The sequence below is a fragment of the Nomascus leucogenys genome, chromosome X (assembly GCF_006542625.1).
Source record: "Nomascus leucogenys isolate Asia chromosome X, Asia_NLE_v1, whole genome shotgun sequence".
NCBI lineage: Eukaryota > Metazoa > Chordata > Mammalia > Primates > Hylobatidae > Nomascus > Nomascus leucogenys.
The window spans coordinates 84,605,210-84,631,941 of NC_044406.1; the positions used below are offsets into that span (position 1 = coordinate 84,605,210).

The 26,732-nt window shown below is 38.0% G+C and overlaps 1 protein-coding gene across 1 annotated transcript in view; it reads left to right on the forward strand.

Annotated features, from left to right (window-relative positions):
• Positions 1 to 26,732, forward strand: part of DIAPH2 (diaphanous related formin 2) — a 938,691-nt gene that overhangs the window by 427,643 nt on the left and 484,316 nt on the right. Inside the window, exon 21 of the mRNA XM_003274986.3 lies at positions 5,162 to 5,401. Within this exon, the coding sequence (XP_003275034.2) occupies positions 5,162 to 5,401 (240 nt within the window). The remainder of the gene's footprint in view (positions 1 to 5,161; positions 5,402 to 26,732) is intronic.

The window sequence follows — 26,732 nt, forward strand, 5'->3', positions numbered from 1 at the left end:
CTGCAGCTTACAGTATGGGTCTGGAGAATGCAGATAATTGTTTCCCCCTCTTTCCTGGGTTTAGAGAAAAAAATTCTCCTAAATCCTATTCTTTAAGAAAAAGCTGTATGGGACTCTGAATTTGGGCTAAGATTGGGCCTTGGCAGTATTGTTGGGGTGACCTACCTGGAAGCTAATGAATGACCTTACATGTACTTCCTCTTTCCCCACATCAGCCTGCTGTTATACCTCTTGAAACTATATGTCCTCTTCTTGACCCAGCATTTTACTGAATATTATGTTTCCTATTTATATGAATGAAGCCATTCATTCATTTTACGATGGTTTATTTTCAAAATCACTTTTCATCTTTATCATCTGCCATGTATCAAACTTTGTTGTAGGAGATGAATCAATGAAGAATTTTTGCCAGATCAAAGGGCAACTTTGAACCCCTTACGGTATACAACTTCTTCCGAAAAGCAGGCTGACTCATGATAGATTAATATCTAGTAATAGCGGTTCAACAAAGTTAATTCCCTAATATTTCTGGTTTGACATTATAACTGAAGACATTATTTTGTGGAAGAAAAATATTACTGTCAGCTATTAATTTTGTTGAATAGACAATTGTCCTACTTGGGAAAAGATCTGGAAAATGGTTAGTCAGCTAAGGAGTGCTTTAAAAATCAATCAGCACATATTGATATACTCAAGACGATGTGCTAGGTGCTCCACAAGATGCAGCTTTTGACTGCTTTCTCCTTTTTTTTCTCTATGTAGTGTCTATCAATGACCTTACCTCCTATTGCGTCTATTCAGATAACTCCCAAATCTGCCAACTCCAATACTTCTAACCCCTAGAACTATAGTTTCAAATTCTAGCAGATATCATCATAATAACAAAAACTCAACATGTCAATATGTTAGTAATCCAAGCTTGAAGTACATAAAATTATGAGTTTCTATATGGTGAGCATGGAAAATAAGGGACAACTCTCAGAAATTCTGCAGGTTAAAATATTGGTAAGGATTGGTATTATTATAAATAACATTGTGTTTACTGTGACTTGAATATCACTTCAAGATTTGGGGTCTTGAATGGGAAAATAAGAGCATCATTGTTAGACGTGAGATGCCCTATTTGATGTCTGAGAAGATGGTAAGCTGAATTTACTTAAATGCTAATACAAATTTTTCATAGCAGCCAAGCAATACTTTTCCTTTATGGAACTAGCACTTTTTACTCTACCTTCCCACAGCTGTAGAGGCAGAGCCTAAAAAAGAAGAAAGTAAACGTATGGATCATTTATTTTGACTCCCTTCTTTTCATCAAAACAAGACCGCTTTACAGGAATTTCTCCCACTTTACGATGGGGAAACTAAGACCAGAAAATTAGGCAGACTGTTTTCACACAGTCAGATCACATGACAGTTTCTAATTTCAGTCTCATTTGACTTAGTTGCTACTAAGCTACACCTACCTGCCCTTGCTGCCTTAGTCCCTGATTGGCTTACTGGAATTTAAGTAGCAGCAGATCAGGGAAAGCAAATCCATCTACTCTCATTCTCTGAAACAAGCAAACAACCAAGTGACAAACTGTACCAAATTAGCACCTCCTTCTACCTTCATTATTGCCAACATTGTTCTGCCTCACAGCAGACTTCAAACTTTGGAGCCATCTTTGACTTTCTCCTGCTATAACTGGTCGGTTACTAAGTCTCATTTATTCTTCCTTAATTCTATCTTTTATATCCGTTGTTTTCTTTATCTTCCTACTGTCAACATGCTACCTCATTACCTGTTTCTTACACCATTTTGCTAACTTCCTGATGGTCTCCCTGCCATTAATCTCTCCTTCATCCAATCATACTTACTGCTCCTAATAAGACTCAAGAGGCAGTGTGGGGTAGCAGTTGAGAGTCTGGGGTCTGTAGCCCAAAGGCCTGCATTCAAATCTTCAGGTTTCCAACATACAATTTGATTTTGTGCAAGTTACTTACTATTTGTTTCACTCTTCTCATCTTTGGAATGAAAATAATGATAACCTTTTCCTAGGATTGTTTTGAGAATCAAATCAGTTAATATATAAAGCAAATGTTGAAAAATGTCTGGCACAAAGTACTTAATAAGTGTTAATTGCTGTTATCATTGTTACCATCATTATCAAAGCATACTTTGGTTATGTAATTTCAATTGGAGCTGATATTTTTATAAAAATATGATTTTTATAAAAATATCAAATCCACGTTCTCTGAGTTTATAGGCCAAACATTGTAGGCTAATACAAAACATGGAAAGGATAAGAATATGATTGAAGGCACATGATATTGGAACCGAAGAAGACTAAAAGCCCACATATGCCTAAGGGTTTTGTTCCTTGTCCATCTGGGACCAAGGGCACCCTGGTGAACAGGGCCCCTATAAGCTTTGCAAAGTATGGCCAGGAGAGCAAGTGCATGGTCACTAGTAGCTGCTCAAAGTAGCTCTATGGCTTTTTTAGTCATCAGGGAGACTAAAAAACTACTCTCTAAACGTAAAATGATAGAAAACGTGCTTCAGTGCTAGTGATGGCCAGTTACCAGTAAAAGGAAAGGAAAAATAAAGTGGGGCGGGATTTGGAGACAGAGGTAGAGGCAGAAATTAAGGCAGAAAAATATATAGAGAAACTCAGAGTGATTCCCACACAAACATACACAAAGAGACCTGCAAATTCATGGAGACATAGACTTTGATGTGATTAACTTCCACTTCTGTGGCCTTTACCTGGACTCTTTAGATACATTGTTTCCAATTCTACCTCTAGGTATATATGTCATATATACCTAGCCTATAAACCTTTTCTCACACCATTCTCTCTCTTTACTTTTCTCACACCATTCTGTCTCTCTTTACTCCTTCCTTCCTTCCCTTTCTTTCTTTTCTTTCTTTTTTTTGTTTTGTTTTGAGACAGGGTCTCACTCTGTCGCCCAGGCTGTAGTGCAGTGGCACAATCTCGGCTCACTGCAACCTCCGCCTACCAGGCTTAAGTGATTCTCCTGCCTCAGCCTCCTGGGAAGCTGGGATTACAGGCACTGTGCCACCACCACCATGCTAATTTTTGTATTTTTAGTAGAGACAGGGTTTCACCATGTTGGCTAGGCTGGTCTCAAACTCCTGACCTCAAGTGATACTCCTGCCTCTGCCTCCCAAAGTGCTAGGTTTACAGCCCTCAGTCACCACACCCGGCCACTTTTTCCTTTTAGTGTCAGTTCTATGTGTGCTTAAATTTACACAAGCATGCACACACTTATACATATATTTTTTCACGTGTATTTCCTCTACTGTGAAGCCTTCATTAAACACTGTAATCATAAGAGTTTAAAGTTTTTTCTTCTTCCAGTGAACACCTCCAGAACTTAATTTCTTTTTACCTACCTAAAATCATGTGCTGGCTTTTTCACCAGCAATAGTTTTCAAGGTTCTGTGTTGAGTTTCAGACTGTATTGTAAGCTTTTTGTGAATAGGTGGTGTGTTTTATAGTTGCCATGTGAGTACTGAAGAAATAGCAGGACAATTTGTGTAATAATACCCTGACCAGATAAAAAAAGAAAAGTGAGTCGTAAGTGATGAGACCTACAAAAATATAATAACAGGTAGATATTTCATCATACTTTTGTATATCTGCCTGTGAAAAGCATGAAAGCGGCCAGGTGCGGTGGCTCACGCTTGTAATCCCAGCACTTTGGGAGGCCGAGGCGGGCGGATCATGAGGTCAGGAGATCGAGACCACGGTGAAACCCCGTGTCTACTAAGAATACAAAAAATTAGCCGGGCGTGGTGGCGGGCGCTTGTAATCCCAGCTACTCGGAGAGGCTGAGGCAGGAGAATGGCGTGAACCCGGGAGGCGGAGCTTGCAGTGAGCCGAGATTGCGCCACTGCACTCCAGCCTGGGCGACAGAGCGAGAGTCCGTCTCAAAAACAAAAACAAACAAACAAACAAAAAAGCATGAAAGCATATAGGAGGATTAGTAGAAGGCAGAGGTTCATATTTGGAGAGGCAGATATTCATGGTTAACGGGCAAATTCGACAAAGAAAAATAATGGACTGTCTTGATTCTGTATTAGAGTAGATATGGTCTGCCCAACAGCTCATCTGCTGCTTTTGAAAGGTACTTTGTGGTTTAAAAACTTCTATTTATGTCATCAAATTCTCTTCATGGTATCTGCAGATATGTTGGTGTCTAATCTGTACTTGGCATTTGTATTTAAGGAAGTAGGTTATACATACAAAAACATATAATTAGGAATGTTAGTAATTTATTTTCACTGTGTGCATGTGTCTGTGTGTGTTCATGTGTGTCTACCTCTCCCCCACCTCCCTCCCAGAATCCATTTTGTGAAGGAAAACTAGTTGAGTAACTTGGAGCTATAGGAAATTAAAAACTAAAACAATTATTATCATAGTAACTATACCAAGTGGAATATTTAATGTGCACCAGTGCTATGAAACAAATAATTAAAACCAAAGTTGAACTGTATTGAAGAAAACCAATATAGAATTCTTGCACAATGTACTTGAAAGTAAGTTCATGTGATTTTACTATCATCTAATTACTTAACATCAGCATCTGTCAAGTAGGTGAAATTCTTTAGAAATTCTTTAGAGTATATATAAATAATATATTTTATGAATAGAAATCATAAGTTTAAAAGTTATTAAATGCTCAATCAGAGCTAGTCTTCTGATTTCAAACAGCATAGTAATAGGTAATTTCTTAGGAAATGTTCCAGTTATATTTTCTGTCATCATGTACATCTTTTATCTGTGGCTCAAATATTCACTCAACTCAATTTCACATTTATAAATTTTCCTAGTTCACCTCAGGGACAGATTTTGGCAGTTTGAATGCTATTGATGGCTAATGATTATGCAATTAACATATAGCAACTGTTCAGCTTCTGTAATATTTTATTAATGCCATAAGGATGATTTATTTTTTAAAAACCTGTATAGCCAGCTGCTTTTTAAACTTTGATAAAATATTTCTTTGGAATGTTTAAAACAAAAAAGATTTTTAAAATCCCAGAGAAAACTGACTTTATGCAGAAATGTTAGTGTTGTCTATGAAATTATCCCCACTAAAGAGATAAAATAAGAGGCATTAAATGTATATTCTCAGAGTATTTCTTATCTTACAGATGAGCTCCGTGAAAATGTTACAGCCTCGTCTCAGTAGTATCCTGTTCAAGCTCACATTTGAAGAACACGTAAACAACATCAAACCAAGCATCATAGCAGTAACTCTTGCCTGTGAAGAGCTGAAGAAAAGTGAAAGCTTTAACAGACTTTTAGAGTTAGTTCTTCTTGTTGGAAACTACATGAACTCAGGCTCAAGAAATGCCCAGTCTTTGGGATTTAAGATCAACTTCCTTTGTAAGGTAAGATGACATTTTATAATGGTAATTTACAACAATAATCTTCTTGTCTATTAAAGATGATACTGCAAATAGCAATTGTGCATAAACCACAAAATTATATGCTTAAAAAGGGTGCATTTTCTGGGATGCGAATTATATCTCAATTCAAACAAATAATTTTTTAAAATCTTAGTAAAATCTAAAAGACTTTAAAATTCTTTTGGAATACAGTGCTTAACATTTGCTGATTACATTTTACTAAAGTTTGTCAACAAAAAAATCCCACTTTTATAAAGTAGATGCAGTATTGGCCAGACGTGGTGGCTCACACCTGTAATCCGAGCACTTTGAGAGGCTGAGGCGGGTGGATAACCTGAGGTCAGGAGTTCGAGACCAGCCTGGCCAACATGGTGAAACTCCGTCGCTACTAAAAATACAAAAATTAGCGGGGCGCGGTGACGGGTACCTGTAATCCCAGCTACTCTGGAGGCTGAGGCAGGAGAATCACTTGAACACGGGAGGCGGGGGTTGGAGTGAGCCGAGATCACGCCACTGTACTCCAGCCTAGGCAACAGAGCAAGACTCTGTCTCAAAAAATAAAATATAAAATAAAATAAAATAGATGCAGTATTGTATTTCCTTTACATTATTACTTATGTCTTTCTAAAAAGTATCTGACAAGCTAAATTTAATGAGATAAATATCCAGAAATTTATTTTTGAATATAGTTTGCTTATTCTACTCTAAGATAATAATACTCTTCAATGTCAAGTAGTGTTGTACACTGGTATCTAGTGCATTAACTAAGAGGTAAAAAAGAAAATTGAATAACAATCATCTTGTTTTGGTTGGATCATTTAATAATATTTTTGAGGCTTATGAAAAGCAAACAAAGAAACAGAAGCCCAAAAGTGCTTGTATATGTCCATTTTTAGGCTAGAGCAAACCACGTTATTCAAAGAAAAGATCTGTCTGTTATAGAAGCCTGAAAAGACTCTGAGGTGAAGGCCTGTAAGAAAGCTAGAGACGAAAATAAATCTGAAAACAAGCAATCTGTCTTTGACAACTCACCATTCTTTCACTTTTTTTTTCTCTCACATCTGAAAATATTGCAGAACTTTGGTTAGTTCTTGAAGTATATTATAATGAGAATCCCAAATCTAGCAATGGATATGAATTTCTTTTCTATACATGCATTAAATTGATGTTCATTACATATACATGGAATAGCACTTTGGTATGTATCAAAAATGATTTGATCTTGGTAGTTCTAACCCAATAGACATAAAGAATAACACTTATAGATAATAATAGGATGTACAGTAGAATTGTGAATATCTGTTTACTCCTGATATATTTTTGAGGGCTGTAAGGAAAGAGAACAAGGAAAATAGGGAAGATTATCTGGAAATGCTGGATTTTGTGAAGAAAACATTTTTACCCCCATCTTCTTGTGATATTTAGGGACATGTAAAATCATTTCATAATGCCAGAGGGAATAAGGCAATGCTTGTAATAAACTGTACTAAATCATGCCAGATTTATAGGATAAAATAAAGTATTTAGGACTTCAGCATTATATTGCATACCATATCCCCAATGTTAATAGAGTCATCTCTACCATGGTGCTACTTGCCTAGAGTATATGCGGTATGCACACTGAGTGAATCTAAAAGTGTTCTTGCTTGACCATTATAAAAAGATTATAAGTTAAAATATCATCAGAAATTTGTATTAGATACCTATTTTGCATTTAATTCATATGAAAATATTTTAAACCATTCTAATTTGAAGAAATATGTACCTTATAAGTGTCTTAATTTCACACTATTCAAATTAATTACATGAACTGATTTCTTTGAAGCAAGAATGAATAAGTCATTTATACATAGGAACAAAAGATTACGTTAATCTCACCAAAGGATTTTACAGTTACATCTTATATTTTGGAGAGAGGCTTCTTTCTGTCATCTACCTGTCAAATAAAAGTTCTTCTACAGAACGCTGATCTGACATCTATCACTAGAGTTATGCTCAAAGGATTCAGCACAAAGATTTTTGCCAACTTCAAATAAAATAAAAAATAATCTTGCTGGAAATACTATCATGTAGCAATAGGTGTTCCAAAAGTGAAAGAAGTGAAGGTTTTAAAATCTGTCCCCCAACTCACCCCCCACTTTTCAGTAAGATTTTTATCTTCTGGGAAATTTTCTAGGAAAACAGTTGTCATTTAGAAAGAGAAATATCATACACATGCATGATAGTCCCATAATGTCTAGGATTCAAAGGATGTTCCTGGAATACAAAGGATTGTGAGTAAATGTAAATGTCTAAAATGACAGAAATTTTCTGAAGCACATAGAAATAGTTAGCTTAGGTCTGTATTCTGTTTTGTTTTGTTTTTTTTTTTTTTTTTTTTTTTTTTTGAGACGGAGTCTTGCTCTGTCGCCCAGGCTGGAGTGCAGTGGCAGGATCTCGGCTCACTGCAAGCCCCGCCTCCCAGGTTCACACCATTCTCCTGCCTCAGCCTCCCGAGTAGCTGGGACTACAGGCGCCCGCCACCATGCTCGGCTAATTTTTTCTATTTTTAGTAGAGACAGGGTTTCACTGTGTTAGCTAGGATGGTCTCGATCTCCTGACCTCGTGATCCGCCCGCCTCAGCCTCCCAAAGTGCTGGGATTACAGGCGTGAGCCATCGCGTCCGGCCAGGTCTGTATTCTGTTTGAAATAGAATTAACTTACTACTGATGTATGATTAGCTAGAATTGCTGTTTAATTTCAGTTGTATTATGAAAGATTACTTCGTTGATTTTTCTTAGTGATTGCCTTCTTAAAGAAAATAGCAGGGGGAATTTCCCTCATAGAACACTGATTACGGTTTTAAAATGATACCATTTACTCTCCTAAATTTTTCTAATGGTAATTTCTTTTCTCAGTGATTTTAAAACTAATCCAGTGCTTTTAACAAGAAGCTATAGAGTATGTTAAAATATTCACCTAGGTAAAAAGGAGGCATGTGGTTAAACTTATCAGATGTATCTTGTAGCAAGGTAATATAAAAATTTCAGATGGTCACAATTGGCTGTTATGGTGTGGAAGAAAAGGAAAACAGATGGGTTAACCAAAATGTCAACACTAAAGGGTATCATTATTGTAATTACTACCCTCACCACAAAATGCTTTGTTAATTTGCAGCAGTGAATTATCACTTTGTGAGTCACCAAACCAGTGTGCTGAACTGTAATAAAAATCATTTCAGTGAAGATGAGCTTCCAATGTTAGCTTAGCCTGTTGGTTATTAAAATTCTAACCAATAGAAATGCTACACTTCAAGGCCATTTGTTTGTTGTTTTTTTTTTTCCAGTATGAAATAGCATATATAATCTGCATAAGGACAAAACATTTTAAAATACTTAGCATTCCCTATATACTAAGCTTTGTGGGTTTATCAAATAAGGATCTTTGTAAGTATCAAAATGTGACTCTGCCTGATTCAAGCAAAAAGTGAAACTTGCTGGAAGGATACGAAGTAACTAAGCCAGAAACTGAGGAAAGACTAAAGAACTTGCCCTTTAAAAGAACAGCAGCTGTGACAGCTTTGAGAATTCAGGTAGCAGGAATGAATGAAAAGTCTTTTTAGGATGTTGCCTTTGGGATATATCAGCTCCAACCATTTTCCTTCTCCTTTCCCTATGTTTGATTCAAATTCAAATTATGAAGAGAGCGTAATGAGCCCGGTGTGGATTATAAGAACACCCCTTGTTCAAGGGAGAGCAAAAAACCTTGATTGACAGTGCTACCGAAACTACCTGCCATGGAAGATTGGTTATGCCCTAAAGGGTGCTGTTACCAAAGATAGGGCTACCAAAGGTTAGGAGCAGGTAAAGGGATATCAGGCAGCTATAAACAAATACAAAATAAAACAGATGATCTATTCATCAGAGGCCTACCAACAATAGAGAAGCTACACAGAAACCTCAAGAAGCTTGTGGTACAGTTGAGTAGCCAGGAAATATGCATACACAGTATTATGTAATGTCACAAGGTACACTGTCAGTGAGGGCAAAAATAAATGGCCACTGAGATTAGCAGGAGTTCAGGGGAGGAAGGAATCTTTGGCGATTGGGCAGTGCTGGTAAATTGAAAAAGAAGAATCTTGAAGGATAGGTAGGATTAAGAATCCTACAAAAGGGGAGAACATTGTGGGCTTGGAACCTACGTTTTAACTTACACTTCGCCAATTACTAGCCAAATTTTCCTAAGTCACTTACCTTCTCTGAATCTCAATTTGAGATTGAATATTTCTTGAATATTTCTCCCTTCACTTCTTGTATCTTTTTGGATTTCCTTGCGTTGGGCTTCACCTTTATCTGGTGCCTCCCTGATTAGCGTAATAACCAACATCCTGAATTCTTTTTCAGATAAATCAGGGATTTTTTTCTTGGTTTGGATCCCTTGCTGGTGAGCTAGTGTGATTTTTGGGGGGTGTTAAGGAACTTTGTTTTGTCATATTACCAGAGTTGATTTTCTGGTTCCTTCTCATTTGGGTAGGCTCTGTCAGAGGGAAAATCTAGGGCTGAAGGCTGTTGTTCAGATTCTTTTGTCCCATGGAGTATTCTCTTGATGTAGTACTCTCCTCCTTTTCCTATGGATGTGGCTTCCTGAGAGCCGAGCTGCAGTGATTGTTGTCTCTCTTCTGGGGTCTAGGCACCCAACAAGTCTACTTGGCTCCGGGCTGGTACTGGGGGTTATCTGCACAAAGTCCTGTGATGTGAACCATCTATGGGCCTCTCAGCTGTAGATACCAGCACCTGTTCCAGTGGAGGTGGCAGGGGTGTGAAATGGACTCTGTAAGGGTTCTTAGCTTTGGTGGTTTAATGTTCTATTTTTGTGCTGGTTGGCCTCCTGCCGGGAGGTGGTGATTTCCATAGAGCATCAGCTGTGGTAGCATGGAGAGGAACCGGCCATGGGCAGGGCCCTAGAACTCCCAAGAGTATGTGCCCTTTGTCTTCAGCTACCAGCGTGGGTAGGGAAGGGCCATCAGATGGAGCAGGTCTAGGCGTGTCTGACCTCAGACTCTCCTTGTGTGGGTCTTGTTGCAGCTGCTGTAGGGAATGAGCGTGAGGTTCCCAGCTCAATGGAGTTGTGTACCTACTGTGGATTATGGTTGCCTCTGCTGAGTCATGCAGGTTGTCAGGGAAGTGGGGGAAAGCCGGCAGTCACAAGCCTCACCCAGCTCCCACGCAATCCAAAGGGCTGGCCCCACTCCCACCATGCCCCCACTAACAGCAACGAGTCTGTTTCCAGGCAGTGGGCAAACAGGGCTGAGAACTTGCCCCAGGCTACCCACCTCCGAGCTGTGAAAGAAAAGGGCTTCCCCTGCCTGTAGAGTCTACACGGTGGATTCATGCCCTCCACTGAGTTCTGGCCAGAAGGCTTCTTGACCACTTCAAGTTGTTACAAAGATCAGCTGGAGACTTTCTTCTCCTTGTTGCTTTTCCCCTTGTGCCTCTGGCCACCCTCAGGAAGGATCCCTATGATGCCAGGCAGGAATAGCCTGTTTGGGAACCCAGTGAACTCCCAGGGCCTTTCCCGCTGCTTCCTCTACCCATGTATTTTGCTTGGCTCTCTAAATTGACTCAGCTGCAGGTAAGGTTGGAAACTTCTCCCTCAAACTAGACCTTCAGTTTCCCCAGTAGGGGTGTGTGTTCGGTGGTGGAGGATCTCCCTTTCCCACTTCGCAATTTGGGCACTCACAGTATTTGGGTCCTGCAGCAGCAGTCCGCTTCCTTCAGAGGGTCTGTGGGTCCTCTCGGGATTCCTGGTTTATCCCTGCAGTCGTTCTGGAGCTAAAATTCACAATGCAAGCCTCCGCACGCTTCTCTGTCCATCCGAGTTGGAGCTGCAATCTTGTCCTGCTTCCCGTCTGCCATGATCCTCCCACAAATTCATAAACTTTCTTAAAACATTATGAGAGTTTTTTTTGTGTGTGTGTGTGTTTTTTTTTTTTTTAGCTCATCAGCCATCATTAGTATATACTATATATAGCCCAAGACAATTCTCCTTCTTCTAATGTGGCCCAGGGAATCCAAAAGATTGGACACCCATGATCTTGAATATCTATAACATGTAAAGCCTCATCTAGAGGCCATTACATGATATTAGTGACAAAGTATCGTACCAACTATACAAAAGAAGCATCCATCTCCGTCCATTTCCCCCATAGAAGTTGTAAGAAGGAAAGTAAAATAGGTTCAGCTTTATTGTGAAATAGAAAATTACCCCAGAAAATATGCTTTGTAAAGAAAAGTGACTGCTGCCTATGGTAGTAAAATTTGGAAATCTGTAATCTACACACACAAAAGAATCTACAAAAGACCTTAGAAAAAAGTCATATGTAAGTACACGCAAAGTTTCGCAGTGTCTAATCATTTCTAGCTAAAATAATGTGGACTGTGTCCATAAAAACTCAGAATGTCAGCATATGAATACGTCTAGTCTAACCTCTTCAGTCCACAAGTGAGAAAACTGATGCTTGTAGAAGCAAAATACTTTAGTCAGTGTTATTGTTCAGCTTGGACTGACATAACAGAAACCATAGGCTGAGTGGCCTAAAGAGGAGAAATTTATTTTTTCACAGTTATAGAGACTGAAAGCCCAAGATCAAGATGCCAGCAGGGTTGGTTTCTGGTGAGGTCTCTCTCCTTGGGTTACCATATGGCCACCTTTTCACCGTGTCTTCACTTGGCATTTAATTTACTGTTTTCTTCCCCTTTGTCCTTCACAAGACTCAGAACTCGTCAAATTTGGATGTATATTTTATTCTGCATTATATCTCCAGTGTCTATTATATGTGAAGCTCTCAATATATTACTACAGATTGAAAGTCAGACAATTTGATTAAATAGAGGATTTGTTATTAATACTCACCATGTGTTAACTTGTTTTTTAAGTGAGAACATTTTGTTCCTCACAGATATAAAGGGCGTATTTTTGCCAGCAAAACTGTTGAATATGTAACTATAAGATTTTTTATGCTTTATTTGTAAAGACACAAAAATGTGTTGTTTGCTGTAAATCTAAATCAGCAACTCATTATTAAATATGTGTTATTAAATAAATTAACATGGGACTATTAATTTAAAACCAAAGATATTTTAGCAAATAATCACTATATGATGTACTGAAAGGGAACCTAGCAACGATCAATAAATCCTGGTCAACAGTCCATGCATTTGTTTGCCTGTGTTTTTATAGTTTATAAAGTGTTTTCCTTGTGATTCAGGGAGGTTAAGTATTATTAACCCCATTTTGCAAATTAGAAAACTAAAGCCCAGTGAGGTTATACAATTTGTCCAAGATTCAAAAGCTAGTAAATGTCCAAGTTGGGGCTTACATACAGGTTTTCTGTTTACAAAATTGTGTAGCACCCTGCCTCTTATTGCATTGTAACAATGTTTGGTTATACTTGGCTCATTTCAAGGAAGCATTATAGAACCAACTCTGGCACTTACAGTATTCTGAAAATGGGGAAAACCTCATGTGAATTTTCTTGGCTCTCTGGCATGAAACTTAGAATCTATCTTTTTTATTTTAATTCAGTTTGGTGTAACTGTAGGCCTATCAATAGGAAGTTTCTCATCTTGTAATAGATTTTAATGTATCCAAGCAGCAGAGCCTATATATTTGTAATAAAATAGCATCTAATAATTTGAATAATTATGGAGCTATCCCTTGGTGTTGTATAAACTGTCAGTATTTTGGTTTTGTGTAGGCAAGGTTGACTGCTGTTTTCAATATTTTACAAATGAGGATCTACTCTCCAGAGAGATGGCTTTACGCAAGATCACTCAGTGATGAAGGCAGAGTTAGGATCCAGCTTTTCCTGAGACTCAAACAAATGATTTCAGTGGATCATGCTATTTTTAGAATTTTCATTGACTCTTTTGCTTCACTGAAATATACTTTTTCCTATCAGACAACATTTAGCATTAATTGAATTTGAGGGAGATGTGGTTGATAATTTACTGAGAAGAAAATGACTTTGTGGGTTATAATTTGTCTTGAAAAAAATTCTGTGAAAGGGAAGATTAGACTCTCGGTCATGTATGGAGGGGGATGAAATGTTAGGCCCTATTTCCAAACTTTTCTTTCTCTCCTTAGGGGTCCTTTAAACTTTCCTTTCTGTGGGGCTATTTGTGGGAAAGGGTTTTCATTTGGTGATCTCTCCTAGTCACTGGTTGCTAATCAGTGATATAAGATTCTATGCTAACCAAATGCAAAGGAACATATTCATGGTACTTTGCATTTAAAAATGTCATCATATAATATAGTGACATGCTGTACCATTTGCTCATAATTCATGACCAGTGGATACAATTCAATTTCAATTTAAGGGTCTGTCTGTGCCTCATTATATTACATTGAAGCAAGAATATTTGCTATAGGTTAGACCTCTGAAATAACTAAGCACCATAGAATGACACAAGAACAGGATATCATTCTTAATTTTAAATAGTTTCCTTTGTTCAGCTTATGTGATGGTTGACCTTTATTTAAGTCCATTGTGTTTCATTGTGCTGTGCTTACTGGGCTGTCATCATTGAGAACCACTGAATAGTTTCTTGAGCTTAAAGATGAATTTTACACTGTTGTGATACTATGTCAGTGGTGACATTCTGGATTCAGTTTTTAAAATTGTGTCACGGGTTTTTGTTTCCTACACTTTTTCATGTAAATTAATACACCAAAATACGTAATTTTTAAAAGGCAAGCATTAATACTACTTAAATTAGTAAATCTAGAAGTATTTAAATGTATAGAACACTAAATTTTTTAAAGGAAAGAACTCTCCATAGGGTCTTTTAATTGCTGTATGTTATTCATTATGTATTCTAATGCACATGCTGTTGATCTGTGCATATGGACTTGTGCACATAGGCAAATGGTAATAGTAGAAGATTGCTTCAGTCATCTGATTTCTCCACTAAATCAGGATACTTGGATACCAGGTCAGAAATCCAATCCAAAGTCCTCACCTCTAATGCCCTTCATTGCCATTTAAAATCTGAACCAAACACAGGCCACTTCTTTTGAGTTTAACTTCTTTAAAATGCAGCCCTCTAAGAGTTGGAAACAGACCGTTGTGGCTCCTTGATTTTGTAATCCTATTAATACACTACTGTGTGCTTTGAAGATTGTCCTTCAATTAGCAAGTCAGTGCTTTATCCCACTTCTAAGATGTCAGCTACCTGGTCTCCTTGTCTGTCTATATAGTATAGTGGTGCACATACAGATTGACTACTTACGTAGAAAGAAAACTTAAGGTAATATGTGTCTCTGTCTTAGGAGGTGCCATCTTCTAAAATGATAGCCTCAATTTTTCCAAATGGTCATACATCTTCTAGGTTTATATTAATGTGGAGATGCATTATATCTTTCTTGTTCTCTGTAGTCTACATTAAGAAATTGAAATGAGAGAAAACACTAACTTTGTGGTAAGCTAATTACAGCAGAGGGAAAAATACATGATCATGTCAGGCATAGGAATTAACCAAGTTTATAGATGTACTTTTAAAAATTGCTATAGTTATAAAAACTTATGTGTCTCAAAATATCTTTTTGAAAACTTGAGCTCTGAGTAAAGGAAACTAACTCACACCTTTATTCTCCTCCTTGCTTCTTAAAATATAGAGGTCCCATGAGCTTACTTAAAGATTTTTTTCTCTAAGTTGAAATATTCATTAATTTACATTCATTGCTGCAAATTAGCTAGTACTTTAAATGTAACACTTGTTTGTTTTCTCAGAATTTGATTACATCTGTTTAGACAAAATCATCACATTTACAATACTATAGGTTGTGTGAAAACTTGATTATACTCCAAAATTTTCAGTTTATTAAATTATCTAGAGAACAGTAGTTTGTAAATGTAATTTGTCTGATGCAGACTTGATTAGTATTCCTTGTCAATACTGACTGCTTTGGAGACTCATGGGATTTTTTTATATTATTCTTATGTATGTTAAAATTTTCTGTCGCCTATTACAGACACACACACACACACACACACACACACCTCCCTTTACCTGTGATTATTAATATTGTGAAGCCTATGCTGCTATCTCTGATTTTAACTTATATGTTACAGTTATGTCTGCCTCCTAGATATCTAGATAACTTGCTGTGAGGTGTATATATGTATATATATATATGTATAGGACATACTTGCCTTGAGTACTAGTAATGCCTCGTTATTATACACCCCTCTGCAAACACATGACCTTTTTTGTTATGGAAGAGATTTCAACTTTTGAAAGTTTTGTATTAGGGGAAGGACCAAGGAAAATAGAATAAGAGCCAGACCAAGCCAGAAAGGGTGTGTGTGCATGTGGGTGTTGAGTAACAGAGACAGGGAGATAGAGAGATTGAGACACAGAATGAGAAAATGAAAGAGTGAGAAGGGTTGGAGTGATTTTCATAATTGGATAATCCATAATTGGATAATAATAAGCAGGATTGAGTTAAATGTTCCTTTGTATACATCAATTGACTCATAAAGAGCATTGAAAAATGCAAACTGGCCAGGCATGGTGGCTCACGCCTGTAATCCCAGCACTTTGGGAGGCTGAGGCGGGTGGATCACGAGGTCAGGAGTTCAAGACCAGCCTGGCCAAGATGGTGAAATCCCGTCTTTACTAAAAATACAAAAATTAGCCGGGCATGGTGGTGGGCACCTGTAATCCCAGCTAACTGGCAGGCTGAGGCAGAGAATTGCTTGAACCTGGAAGGCAGAGGTTGCAGTGAGCCAAGATCATGCCACTGCACTCCAGCCTGGGTGACAGAGCGTGACTCCATCTCAAAAAAAAAAAAAAAAAAAAAAAAAAAAAGAAGAAGAATGCAAACTAAGAATTACCAAATTATATTCCTTATCTTCTACCAATAATAAGCGTTAAAAAGTCAACCATATGTATTTGTGTGTAGAACTGTAATGAAGGGTATAATTTGTTTTCTGTAGAGAACTCACCTATGGCTTAGTTTTTGACTCATTAAATACAGATACATTTTCAGGAAATAAGAACATTAATGCATCTGTATTTTCTTTCATTTAAAAAAAATTATCCTTATACAGTAATACAGAAAAAGTAATCAATTAATGCTGTGTCACAGCTATACTTGTTGAAGTCATTGTGACTAAGCAGTAATAGATACAGTTAACAGTTGTATAGTATAACTGGCAGAGATGAATACTTCTGTAGTTTACAAAAATACATTTTTTTTGTTCTTGATGAATACCCCATATATCAGGAGCAGCAATAAACATTTTCAGTGCTAGAGCAGACAAAAAATGATGATTTATGGAACTAGCTGTAGGTCTTACTTAGTTCACCATGAAGACTGTTTTCATAGAGGATTTAAATGAACCCAGCTGGCTTAGTATTCTATGAATTGCTATAGTCGTTTTCTGAGTATAATCTTATGACTGATTTTGTAATTCTCACAGTAGGGGAAAGTTGACAACATGAATGGCATTTAGTGAATATAATTAGTAAGTCTGAAAACAAACGCTTTTTTATTCTATAAAAGCTCTGTTTGAAGGAGATTTTGACCCTGTATGAGACTGTTCCAAAAACATAGCTACCATGACTAAGTTTGACCTGTCATCTTACAAGCTGATTTTCCTGTTAAATGAAGCCTTCCTAGTGAAGGCATTGCACAACCTTAACAAGGAGAGCTCATGTCCATGGAAGGAAGTTTATAAAGTAGCAGTTGATACTAAAATAAAGCTCTGTGATAATTTTAGAGAATCTAAGAATTATTTATATACATTTAACGACTTTTTAGTGAATACTTGTGCAGCAAGTTGGCCACATTTATTGAGTCTTTACTCTCTGTGGAACCTTGTGCTAGATGCTTTGCGGGGATAAAGAGAAGTAAAACATACATCTCCAGTCCTTGAGGAGCTTATGAGCTAGATGCCAGATATAGAACATTGTAATGCTAAAGCAAGAGACAGGGAGAAGTGTGTGGGGGGACAAGCAAATGGATTTTATATAATAGCACACATGAAAAATAAATTATGTTGCTCATAAACACTGGCTAACTAACCACAAGACAAGAAAGTGCATACTCTGTTAGATGATATCTGTACTGTAAAGCTGCTCCACTTCTTTGGAAAGGAAGGAAAAAACAATTCCAGCCCCATTTCCAAGGTGTACTTTTCTTCTCTTCCCCAAACAATGTCTTCAGTTTTGCTTTTCCTGCCTTCTGTCATGGGGACAAGCACAAAGCCTTGCCATTCATTATTTTCTTATCTTTTATTCTTTTTTGAATTTTAAATCTGAATTATCAGAATGCTCTCTTGCCTTTTATGCTACAATAAGAGTATCTTTAAAACTGCTTCTCAAGTTCCTAACATCTTTCTACATATAGTTAAATATTAGTATTTTAAATTTTTTGGATAAAATCAATACCTGTTCAAAAACAATAGTATAATGGTACTACTTATAACTATTGTATGTCTGTACCCCTCCCAATTCACTAATTAGTCACAAAAGTCAAATAATTTCCTTTTTGCCAGAGGATATCATGAGATTGTCTAGATAAATAAGAATGAAGAAACTTGTTATTTAATGTTCAGTATGAGGGATCACTCCAGGATGCAAGTAACCTACTATGAGGAAATATTAGCTTTTCAGAGGCTATTTAGGGAAAGGATCTCAATACTCAGATTTAAGCAACTAGCTAGATACACATATTAAAACAGAATCCTCTACTTAGAAACCTGTGCTGAGGGAAGTGGAAAAGTATTGTAAGTTGTATTCAAAGACCTGGGGACAGATGCACATGCTTGATTCCAAGGATATTTCATCAATCACAGCCTGGCCCATTCAGATCACTTTATGCTTCCAAATTTCAGCTTTCATAAAGTGTACGAGAAAGGCTAGGGTACTCATTGATTTCTTAAAGCATCTTCTTAGGACTTTGTTTGTTGTATTGTTATTTTGTTAGAAGTAAAATGTATTCATGGTCGAGAGACTTGAACCTAACCTATAATTTCTTGTAGTAACTTTACTGAGGTTTTTAACTGACATACTATAAAATTTACTCATTTTAGGCCAGGTGCAGTGGCTCACGCCTATAATCCCAGAACTTTGGGAGGCTGAGTCAGGCAGATCACTTGAGCTCAGGAGTTCGAGACTGGCCTAGGCAACATGGCAAAACCCCATCTCTACCAAAAATAGAAAAGATTAGCTGAGTGGGGTGGTGCGTGCTTGTGGTCCCAGCTACTTGGGAGGCTGAGGTGGGAGGATTGCTTGAGCTTGGGAGGTGGAGGTTGCACTGAGTCAAGATCGCGCCACTACACTCCACCTCGGAGACAGAGTGAGACTGTTATAAGAAAGGGGTCCTGATCCAGACCCCAAGAGAGGGTTCTTGGATCTCACACAAGAAAGAATTCAGGTTGAGTCTGCAGTGCAAAGTGAAAGAAAGTTTATCAAGAAAGTAAAAGAATAAAAAATGGCTACTCCATAGACAGAGCAGCCCTGAGGGCTGAGGACAACCAGAAGTCACTCTCATCGCCATTTTGGTTTTTGTGGGTTTTGGCCGGCTCCTTTACTGCAACCTGCTTTATCAGCAAGGTCCTTATGACCTGTATTTTGTGCTCACCTCCTATCTCACCTGTGATTTCGAATGCCTTAACCATCTGGGAATGCAACCCAGTAGGTTTCAGCCTAATTTTACCCAGCTCCTATTTAAGATGGAGTTGCTCTGGTTCACATGCCTCTGACAAGACCCCATCTGAACAAAAAATTTACTCACTTTAGGCATACAGTTAGATGAATTTTGTTGTTTGTATACAGCGTGGTTTCCTCATGCCCCTGTGCAGTGGATCCCCACTCCTAGCTCGAGACAACTGCTGATTTGTTTTAAATCACCATGGTTTTGCCTTCTTCTAGAATTTCATATGAATGGAATCATACAGTAATAGAGCCTTTGTGTTACTTTGTGTTGTTAGTGACTTTTTTCACTCAGTGTAAAGTTGTGGCATGTATTGGTAGTTCATTGTTATTTTGGGGTAGTATTCCATTGTATGGCTGTGCCACATTTTGTTCATCTATTCATCAGCTGATGGACAGTTGGGTTGTTTCTAAAGTTTGGCTATTATACATGTTGCTATCATCATTTATGTATAAGACATAAATTCACTTATCTTGGTAAATACCTAGGAGTGGGAATCCTGGGTCATATGGACAGTATAGTTTTAATTTTAAGAGATACTGTTTTTCAAAGTGTCTATACCTTCTTTTCTTTTCTCTTTCTTGTCTTGCTCTGTCACCCAGGCTAGAGTGTAGTGGTGCAATCTCAGCTCACTGCAACCTCTGCCTCCTGGGTTCAAGCAATTATCCTGCCTCAGCCTCCCGAGTAGCTGAGACTACAGGTGCACACCACCACGCCCAGCTAATTTTTGTATTTTTAGTAGAGATGAGGTTTCACCATATAGGCCAGGGTGGTCTTGAACTCCTGACCGCGTGATCCACCCGCCTCGGCCTCCCAGAGTGCTGGGATTACAGGCATGAGCCACCGTGCCAGGCCATCTACCATTTTTCATTCATACTTATGATTAAATTAAACCAGAATGATGGATTTCATATTTGGAATATATGAATATATATTAGATATCTCATATTCATGAGACTGGCAAAAAATGTTAAATTCTGTTAATATAAAGTAGAGGTAAGAATAAGGGACAAAGGGAACTAATGATGAGAGTATAACTTGCTAAATTCATTTTGGAAAACAATTTGGTACTATCAAGAAATGTTAAACCATACACAGAAATGCCCCTTCTAGCGTATACACTAGATAAACTCTTAGGTAAGGACCCTGGAGACGTATACAAGAATGATCACATAATCAAATAACACTATCAACAGAGTGAAAAAAAGGCAACCCACAGAACGAGAGAATATATTCGTAAATAATATATTTGATAAGTGATTGATATCCAGAATATATAAAGAACTCCCACAACTCAACAACAACAAAACAACTCAGTTCAAAAATGGGTAAAGGAATTGAATAAATATTTCTCCAGAGAAGATAAACAGATGGCCAATAAACACAGGAAAAGATACTTAACACCACTAATCATTAGGAAATTGCAAATCAAAACCACAGTGAAATACCACTTCAAACATACTGTGATGGCTACTATCAAGAAAACAGAAAGCAGCAAGTGTTGGCAAGGATGTGGAGAAATTTGAACCCTTATGCATTGCTGGTGGGAATGTAAAATGGTGCAACCAATGTAGGAAATAGCATGGCAGTTACTACAAAAATTAAATGGAATTACCATATGATCCAGCAATTGCACTTCTGGGCATAATACATAAAAGAATCGGAAGCAAGGACTACAGATGATTGCATACCAAATTCATAGCAGCATTATTCATAGTAGCCAAAACATGGAAACAACCCAAATGTCCATTGAGTGATGAGTGGATAAACAAAGTGTGGCATATATACAATGGAATACTGTTCAGCCTTTAAAAGGAATGAAACTCTGGTATATGTTGTAATATGAATGAATCTCCATGATGTTATGCTACATGAAATAAGCCATATGAAGAAGGACAAATACTATATATTCTACTTATATGAGGTACCTAGAATAGTCAAATTTGTAGAGACAAAAAGTCTTTTGTTTACCAAGGGTTGGGGGATAAGGCAGATGGGGAGTTAATGTTTAATGGGTAACAGTTTCAGTATAGGATGATTAAAACGTCCTGGAGATGGATAGTGGTGATGGTTGCACAACAGTGTGAATACACTTAACCTTACTGAACTGTGTGCTTAAAAATGGTTAAAGGCAAGCATGGTAGCCCACACCTATAATCCCAGGGCTTTAGGAGACTGAGGCAGGATTGCTTGAAGCCAGGAGTTTGATAGCAGCCTGGATAATATAGCTTGTAATCTCAGCACTTTGAGAGGCCGAGGTGGGCGAATCACTTGAGCCCAGGATTTTGAGACCAGCCTGAGCAACATGGCAAAACCCTGTCTCTACAGAAAAATATAAAAATTAGCATGATATGGTGGTGGGTGCCTGTAGTCACAGCTACTCGGGAGGCTGAGGTACGAGGATTACCTGAGCCTGGGAGGTTGAGGCTGCAGTGAGCTGTGATCATGCCACTGCACTCCAGCCTAGGTTACAGTAAAATCCTGTCTCAAAAAAATAAATAAATAAATAAATAAAAAAGTGTTCACAGCAGCATTATCTGTAATTATATCCAAAACAGTGATTCCCTCACACACACAAAAAAAATGGAAACCAGATACTGAAAATGTTCGATGAGATAATATACCTAAAATTTATATTTATATGGTCAACTAATATACAGCATGGATGAATATAGCTAGAAACATCAACATGGTTAAATACCTCACTCTTAAACAGCTGCTCTTCAGTGCTGAATTCTAATTACGCTTTTGTAACATTCTGTGTCTTAGACCTTCAAAGTTTTTCATAAATAGCTAAAATCACTAATGTTAAGTGCCATTTAATGCCATTTATTAAAGGTGAAAACCTTTAAATGCGATTTATTATTTATTTACAGTGTATAGACAGAGCAAATGAGTCCTATGGACTCTTTTGGTGCTAGTGACAATCTGAAGCTATGTACATCAAAAAAAATTATTCCATCTACTCTCAAACCTCATACATATAAAACAATTTAAGTAAAATGCTCATGACAATAGAAGTTAAAAGTTTTAGTTACATGCTTAACCCATGTCTGAGAAGAAACCATCTAACACCAACAAACATTCATACTTGTAAACTATTTCTATACCAATTTAAATAATTTGATTTTTATTAAAACTATTCTCAGAAGAATTTTTATTTGGTAAGCCAACTATAGACAGGATGATTAAAAGCATATGAAAGTACCAGAACAGCTTTTCTTTGTGTAGATATATTTCATTAATTCATTCTGGCCTTTCCTAAAACCAGTGAGTACAAATGATGGTTAATTTGCCACTGGTCCTGGCAATGCAGGCTAATGCACATGCAGGTCATTCTCCTTGGATAAGTGGGGCTAGAAGGGAAAATGCTGAGAAGGGGAGCAGGAAGGGCAGGAAACAGAATTTGTCTTGTCTAAGAAACTTAACAGTACAAATGCCCTGCTGGTCTGGAAGGTGGCAATTGAGATGAATCCTTCTTCCATTTAATGTTGTCATGGTTTCAAGTTTAAGCTCTCCTTTCACAGATTGCTACCATAAATTAGGCTAACAAGTGTAAAACTTTTAATTTGCTGGACTATACAATTGATATTATCTGTTTCCTTTTGGTTGGAAGTATCATTATAATACCAAACTAAAGGGTGTAAAAAAGGGACTATCAGGCCTACATAAAGGATGAAGACCTCTTTCCACCATAAATTACATTTGGCTGAATTAGTGTCAGCCCTAGTCATGTAGTGCCCAGAAAAGCATTTTTGGTGACAGATTTAGAAATAAAGCTGGGAAAACATGTATTAAACCTGTCCGGTCATAGCTACAGAACTAATGTCTTTATGGTAATTGCAATCCTTAAAAATACATTATCTTTTTCAATGTTACTGCCATGTGTGGTGGTATTGAAGAAAGCAATAATTTGTAAACAACCCTTGGCAGAGGGCGCAGAACTTAATTTTGTTTAAATAAAGGAGACTAACATTAGAATTCATGTGCTGTATCAAGACTGGCAAGCAGTAGTAGCTGTTTTGATATATGCACTGGAGCATTCGTGATTGCTTAAATATTAACTGTTCCATGAATATACAAATATAATAGGGAAAAAGGAATCCATGATTAAGGAAAATTTTCACTAAAAGCAATAAAGTTGAATTATATTGGTAGTTTAGATGGTTTTATTCCATTGACTCAACCAGATCTCTTCACTGAGTTTCAGTATTTCTTTTCTTTTCAAGGACAATTATATATGTGTATTGTGTGATGTTGCTATGTGTTAGGAATGTTTCCTTGACACAGAAGGATTAGGCAATTTTTTCTTTTCCTGAGTACAGGACCTGTTGATAAGTTTGCTGAAGTTCATGTGGCCATTCATGTAAATCCAAAAGGAAAGGGGGGAGATCCAAAAGGGCTTCCTTCAAATAGTCTGTAGATTTGAACTTTTATCTCACATTTAAGTTTTAATATGCTTTAAAGGTAGTCTTCCTTTAATGTGTGCAGAAACATTTCCTTTAGTGATATCCACGCTCCTTTACTACTTCATTTCTTATACTCTTTATGCAAAAATCAGTTTTTGTCTCAGAGCAGTTTACACTCTACAGCAATTCATGCAAGAAAACCAGGTGCTCCTCCCACACATTCTTGCATGTTTCCAGAAGAGAACTAACTGTTTTGTTTCTTCTTTTTTCTTTTTTTTTCTTTGAGACAGAGTTTCGCTCTTGTTGCCCAGGCTGGAGTGCAGTGGCAGGATCTCGGCTCACTGCAACTCCACCTCCTGGGTTCAAGTGATTCTTCTGCCTTGGCCTCCCAAGTAGCCGGAATTACAGGCATGTGCCACCACGCCTAGCTAATTTTGTATTTTTAGCAGAGATGGAGTTTCACCACGTTGGTCAGACTGGTCTCAAACTCCTGACCTCAAGTGATCCACCCAACTTGGCCTCCCAAACTGCTGAAATTACAGGCATGAGCCACTACGTCCAGCCAAGAGAACTGTTTTCTGTGCCACTCTGCAATTGAGGTCAGGATTGCTTTGGGACAGGGAGCCAAGGACCGCTGCTTTGTTCCTATATAATGTATGGTAACACATGAACCTAGCCCCATTCTCACTCTTGGTCTTCAACCCGAAATGAGTATGATGACAAATGAAATGCAGTATCAGCATATGCCAGGGCCATGTTGCAGGAATGAGGCTTCTTTCCTTGGCTGTCTTCTTTACATACACCCACCATAGTCTGATTTCATACATGTAAACTGTTTGGCATAGAGGTCAAGCAAGGCATTAGGTTATTTAGATACAAGAATTTTTATGGCAAGCACTGAAACCCGATGTCTGCAACTTACAATTTCAGAATCTGATTCAAACTTTCTGAGTAAATATCTAAGCAACAATGCAGATTTGCTTGAGCAGGAGTTGGAAGGCATGAATAATCTGCTAGGTTATCTAGTCCATCACTCTGATGATACGTAGTAGACAAGACATACTATAGCAGCATTTAAGTATTTTTTCAATATAGTTTTAGATGAAGGATGAAGGACAGTTTAGAACACTGAAGAGCAATGTATCTGGAATCTTCACAGCATGGAGCATACAGTTTGTCTCATCTACTTTTGGATAAGTAGCTGACAGGTTATGATACCAATCAGTCTCATTTTTATGTGAATTAATCAACACTTAGAGAAATTCTGTCCTTCAGATGCCACAAATTGCTAGATAATTTCTCTCTTATTTTAAATTGACACTAAGCATTGAAAACACGTTGACACTTCAACTTTTTATATGTAAAAGCAGTTGTGAGAGGACCTAGGCAAGCTGTAGACAATTGCCAAGCATCTTCTCGCCTGGAAATTTATTTGAAAGTAGCCTAGTGTCTCCCTAGTGGCATGCATCAGAATCACCTAGAGGTGATATCAGAATTTTTTCCCCTAGTATGTTCAAACTCAAATTGCTGGACCACACCCTCAGAGTTTCTGATTTAGTTGATTTGGGGTTGGGTCCCCAAATTTGCATTTCTAACAAGTTCCCAGGTGATACTGATATTGCTGGTCCAGGGACCAGGGATTGTGAACCAATGAAGTAGCAAATACTCATGAATTCTTGATTTTTCATTCTTATTTCTTCCGTTGCCTGATCCCTTCAAGCCTAATTATGCTGAACTTATTCGGGACAATAATTAGAATAACTTTTGTCACTAACCTCACCATTTTCCAGCTGCCAGCTCTGTTGCCTCCTGTATTATCTGGTTATTATCCACAGTCAATATTTGGAATAAATTATTTGTTCACATTACCTCTTCTTTCTGACTACCCATTCCTTTTAATTTTGAATCCTTTGCACTGTATTCAAACAGTGCTTGAAGGTCACCAAAGATTAACATCAAATCAGCCCTAATTATTTTTGGCCTGTCTAAAGAATTTATTCATTCAACATTTACTGAATAAAATTGATATAGTCCTCATTTTTAAGCAGTTCACAATCTGGTGGGTGAGACTAGTTGTGTACACAAAGTTATGTATTGTGGAATAAGTGCTATAACTAGAGTATATAGAAACCACCATAGGAGAACAAAGACAGAATTTAGTAGTTTTGCTTTGTTTTGTTTTGTTTTGTTTTGTTTTGAGACAGAGTCTTGCTCTGTCACCCAGGCTGGAGTACAGTGACGGAATCTCGGCTCACTGCAACCTCCACCTCCTGGGTTCAAGCAATTCTCCTGCCCCAGCCTCCTGAGTAGCTGGGATTACAGGTATGTGCCACCATGCCCGGCTAATTTTTGTTTTGTTTTGTTTTTTAGTAGAGACGGGATCTCACCATGTTGGCCAGGCTGGTCTCAAACTCCTGACCTCAGGTGATCCGCAACCCCCCCACTTGACCTCCCAAAGTGCTGGGATTAGAGGCATGAACCACCACACCTGGCCCAGAATTCTATTCAGGGAAGTTGAGAAAGGCTTATTACTAGTAACTACAACTCTCCTTCCTTTCCACACACATACCATCTTCATCACCCATGACAGTTCAATCCAGTAAGTATATCTTAAATTCCAAGTGTGCATAAATTGCCGTGCTTTGTTCTGGCACTAACACCTATTGAGTGTGGGAACTAGATCAAACAGCTTATGAGCTCTATCTTATCTATAAAAATGGCATATTCATAACTAACTCACTGAATGATTTTAAGATTTTTTGAAAAAGCACTTATGAAAGTGCCTGGCCGGGCGCGGTGGCTCACGCCTGTAATCCCAGCACTTTGGGAGGCCGAGGCGGGTGGATCACGAGGTCAGGAGATCGAGACCGTCCTGGCTAACACAGTGAAACCCCGTCTCTACTAAAAAAAATACAAAAAATTAGCCGGGCGAGGTGGCAGGCGCCTGTAGTCCCAGCTACTCGGGAGGCTGAGGCAGGAGAATGGCGTGAACCCCGGGGGGCGGAGCCTGCAGTGAGCCGAGATCGCGCCATTGCACTCCAGCCTGGGCGACAGCGAGAGTCTGTCTCAAAAAAAAAAAAGAAAGTACCTGAGTTATAGGCACATGATAGATGGGCAACAAATGTTGGTTCTCCTACCCCTTAAAAGAGGAATAGGATATTATCACCTGATGAAGGAAGAACAGTATGCCGAGGTCAGGAGGA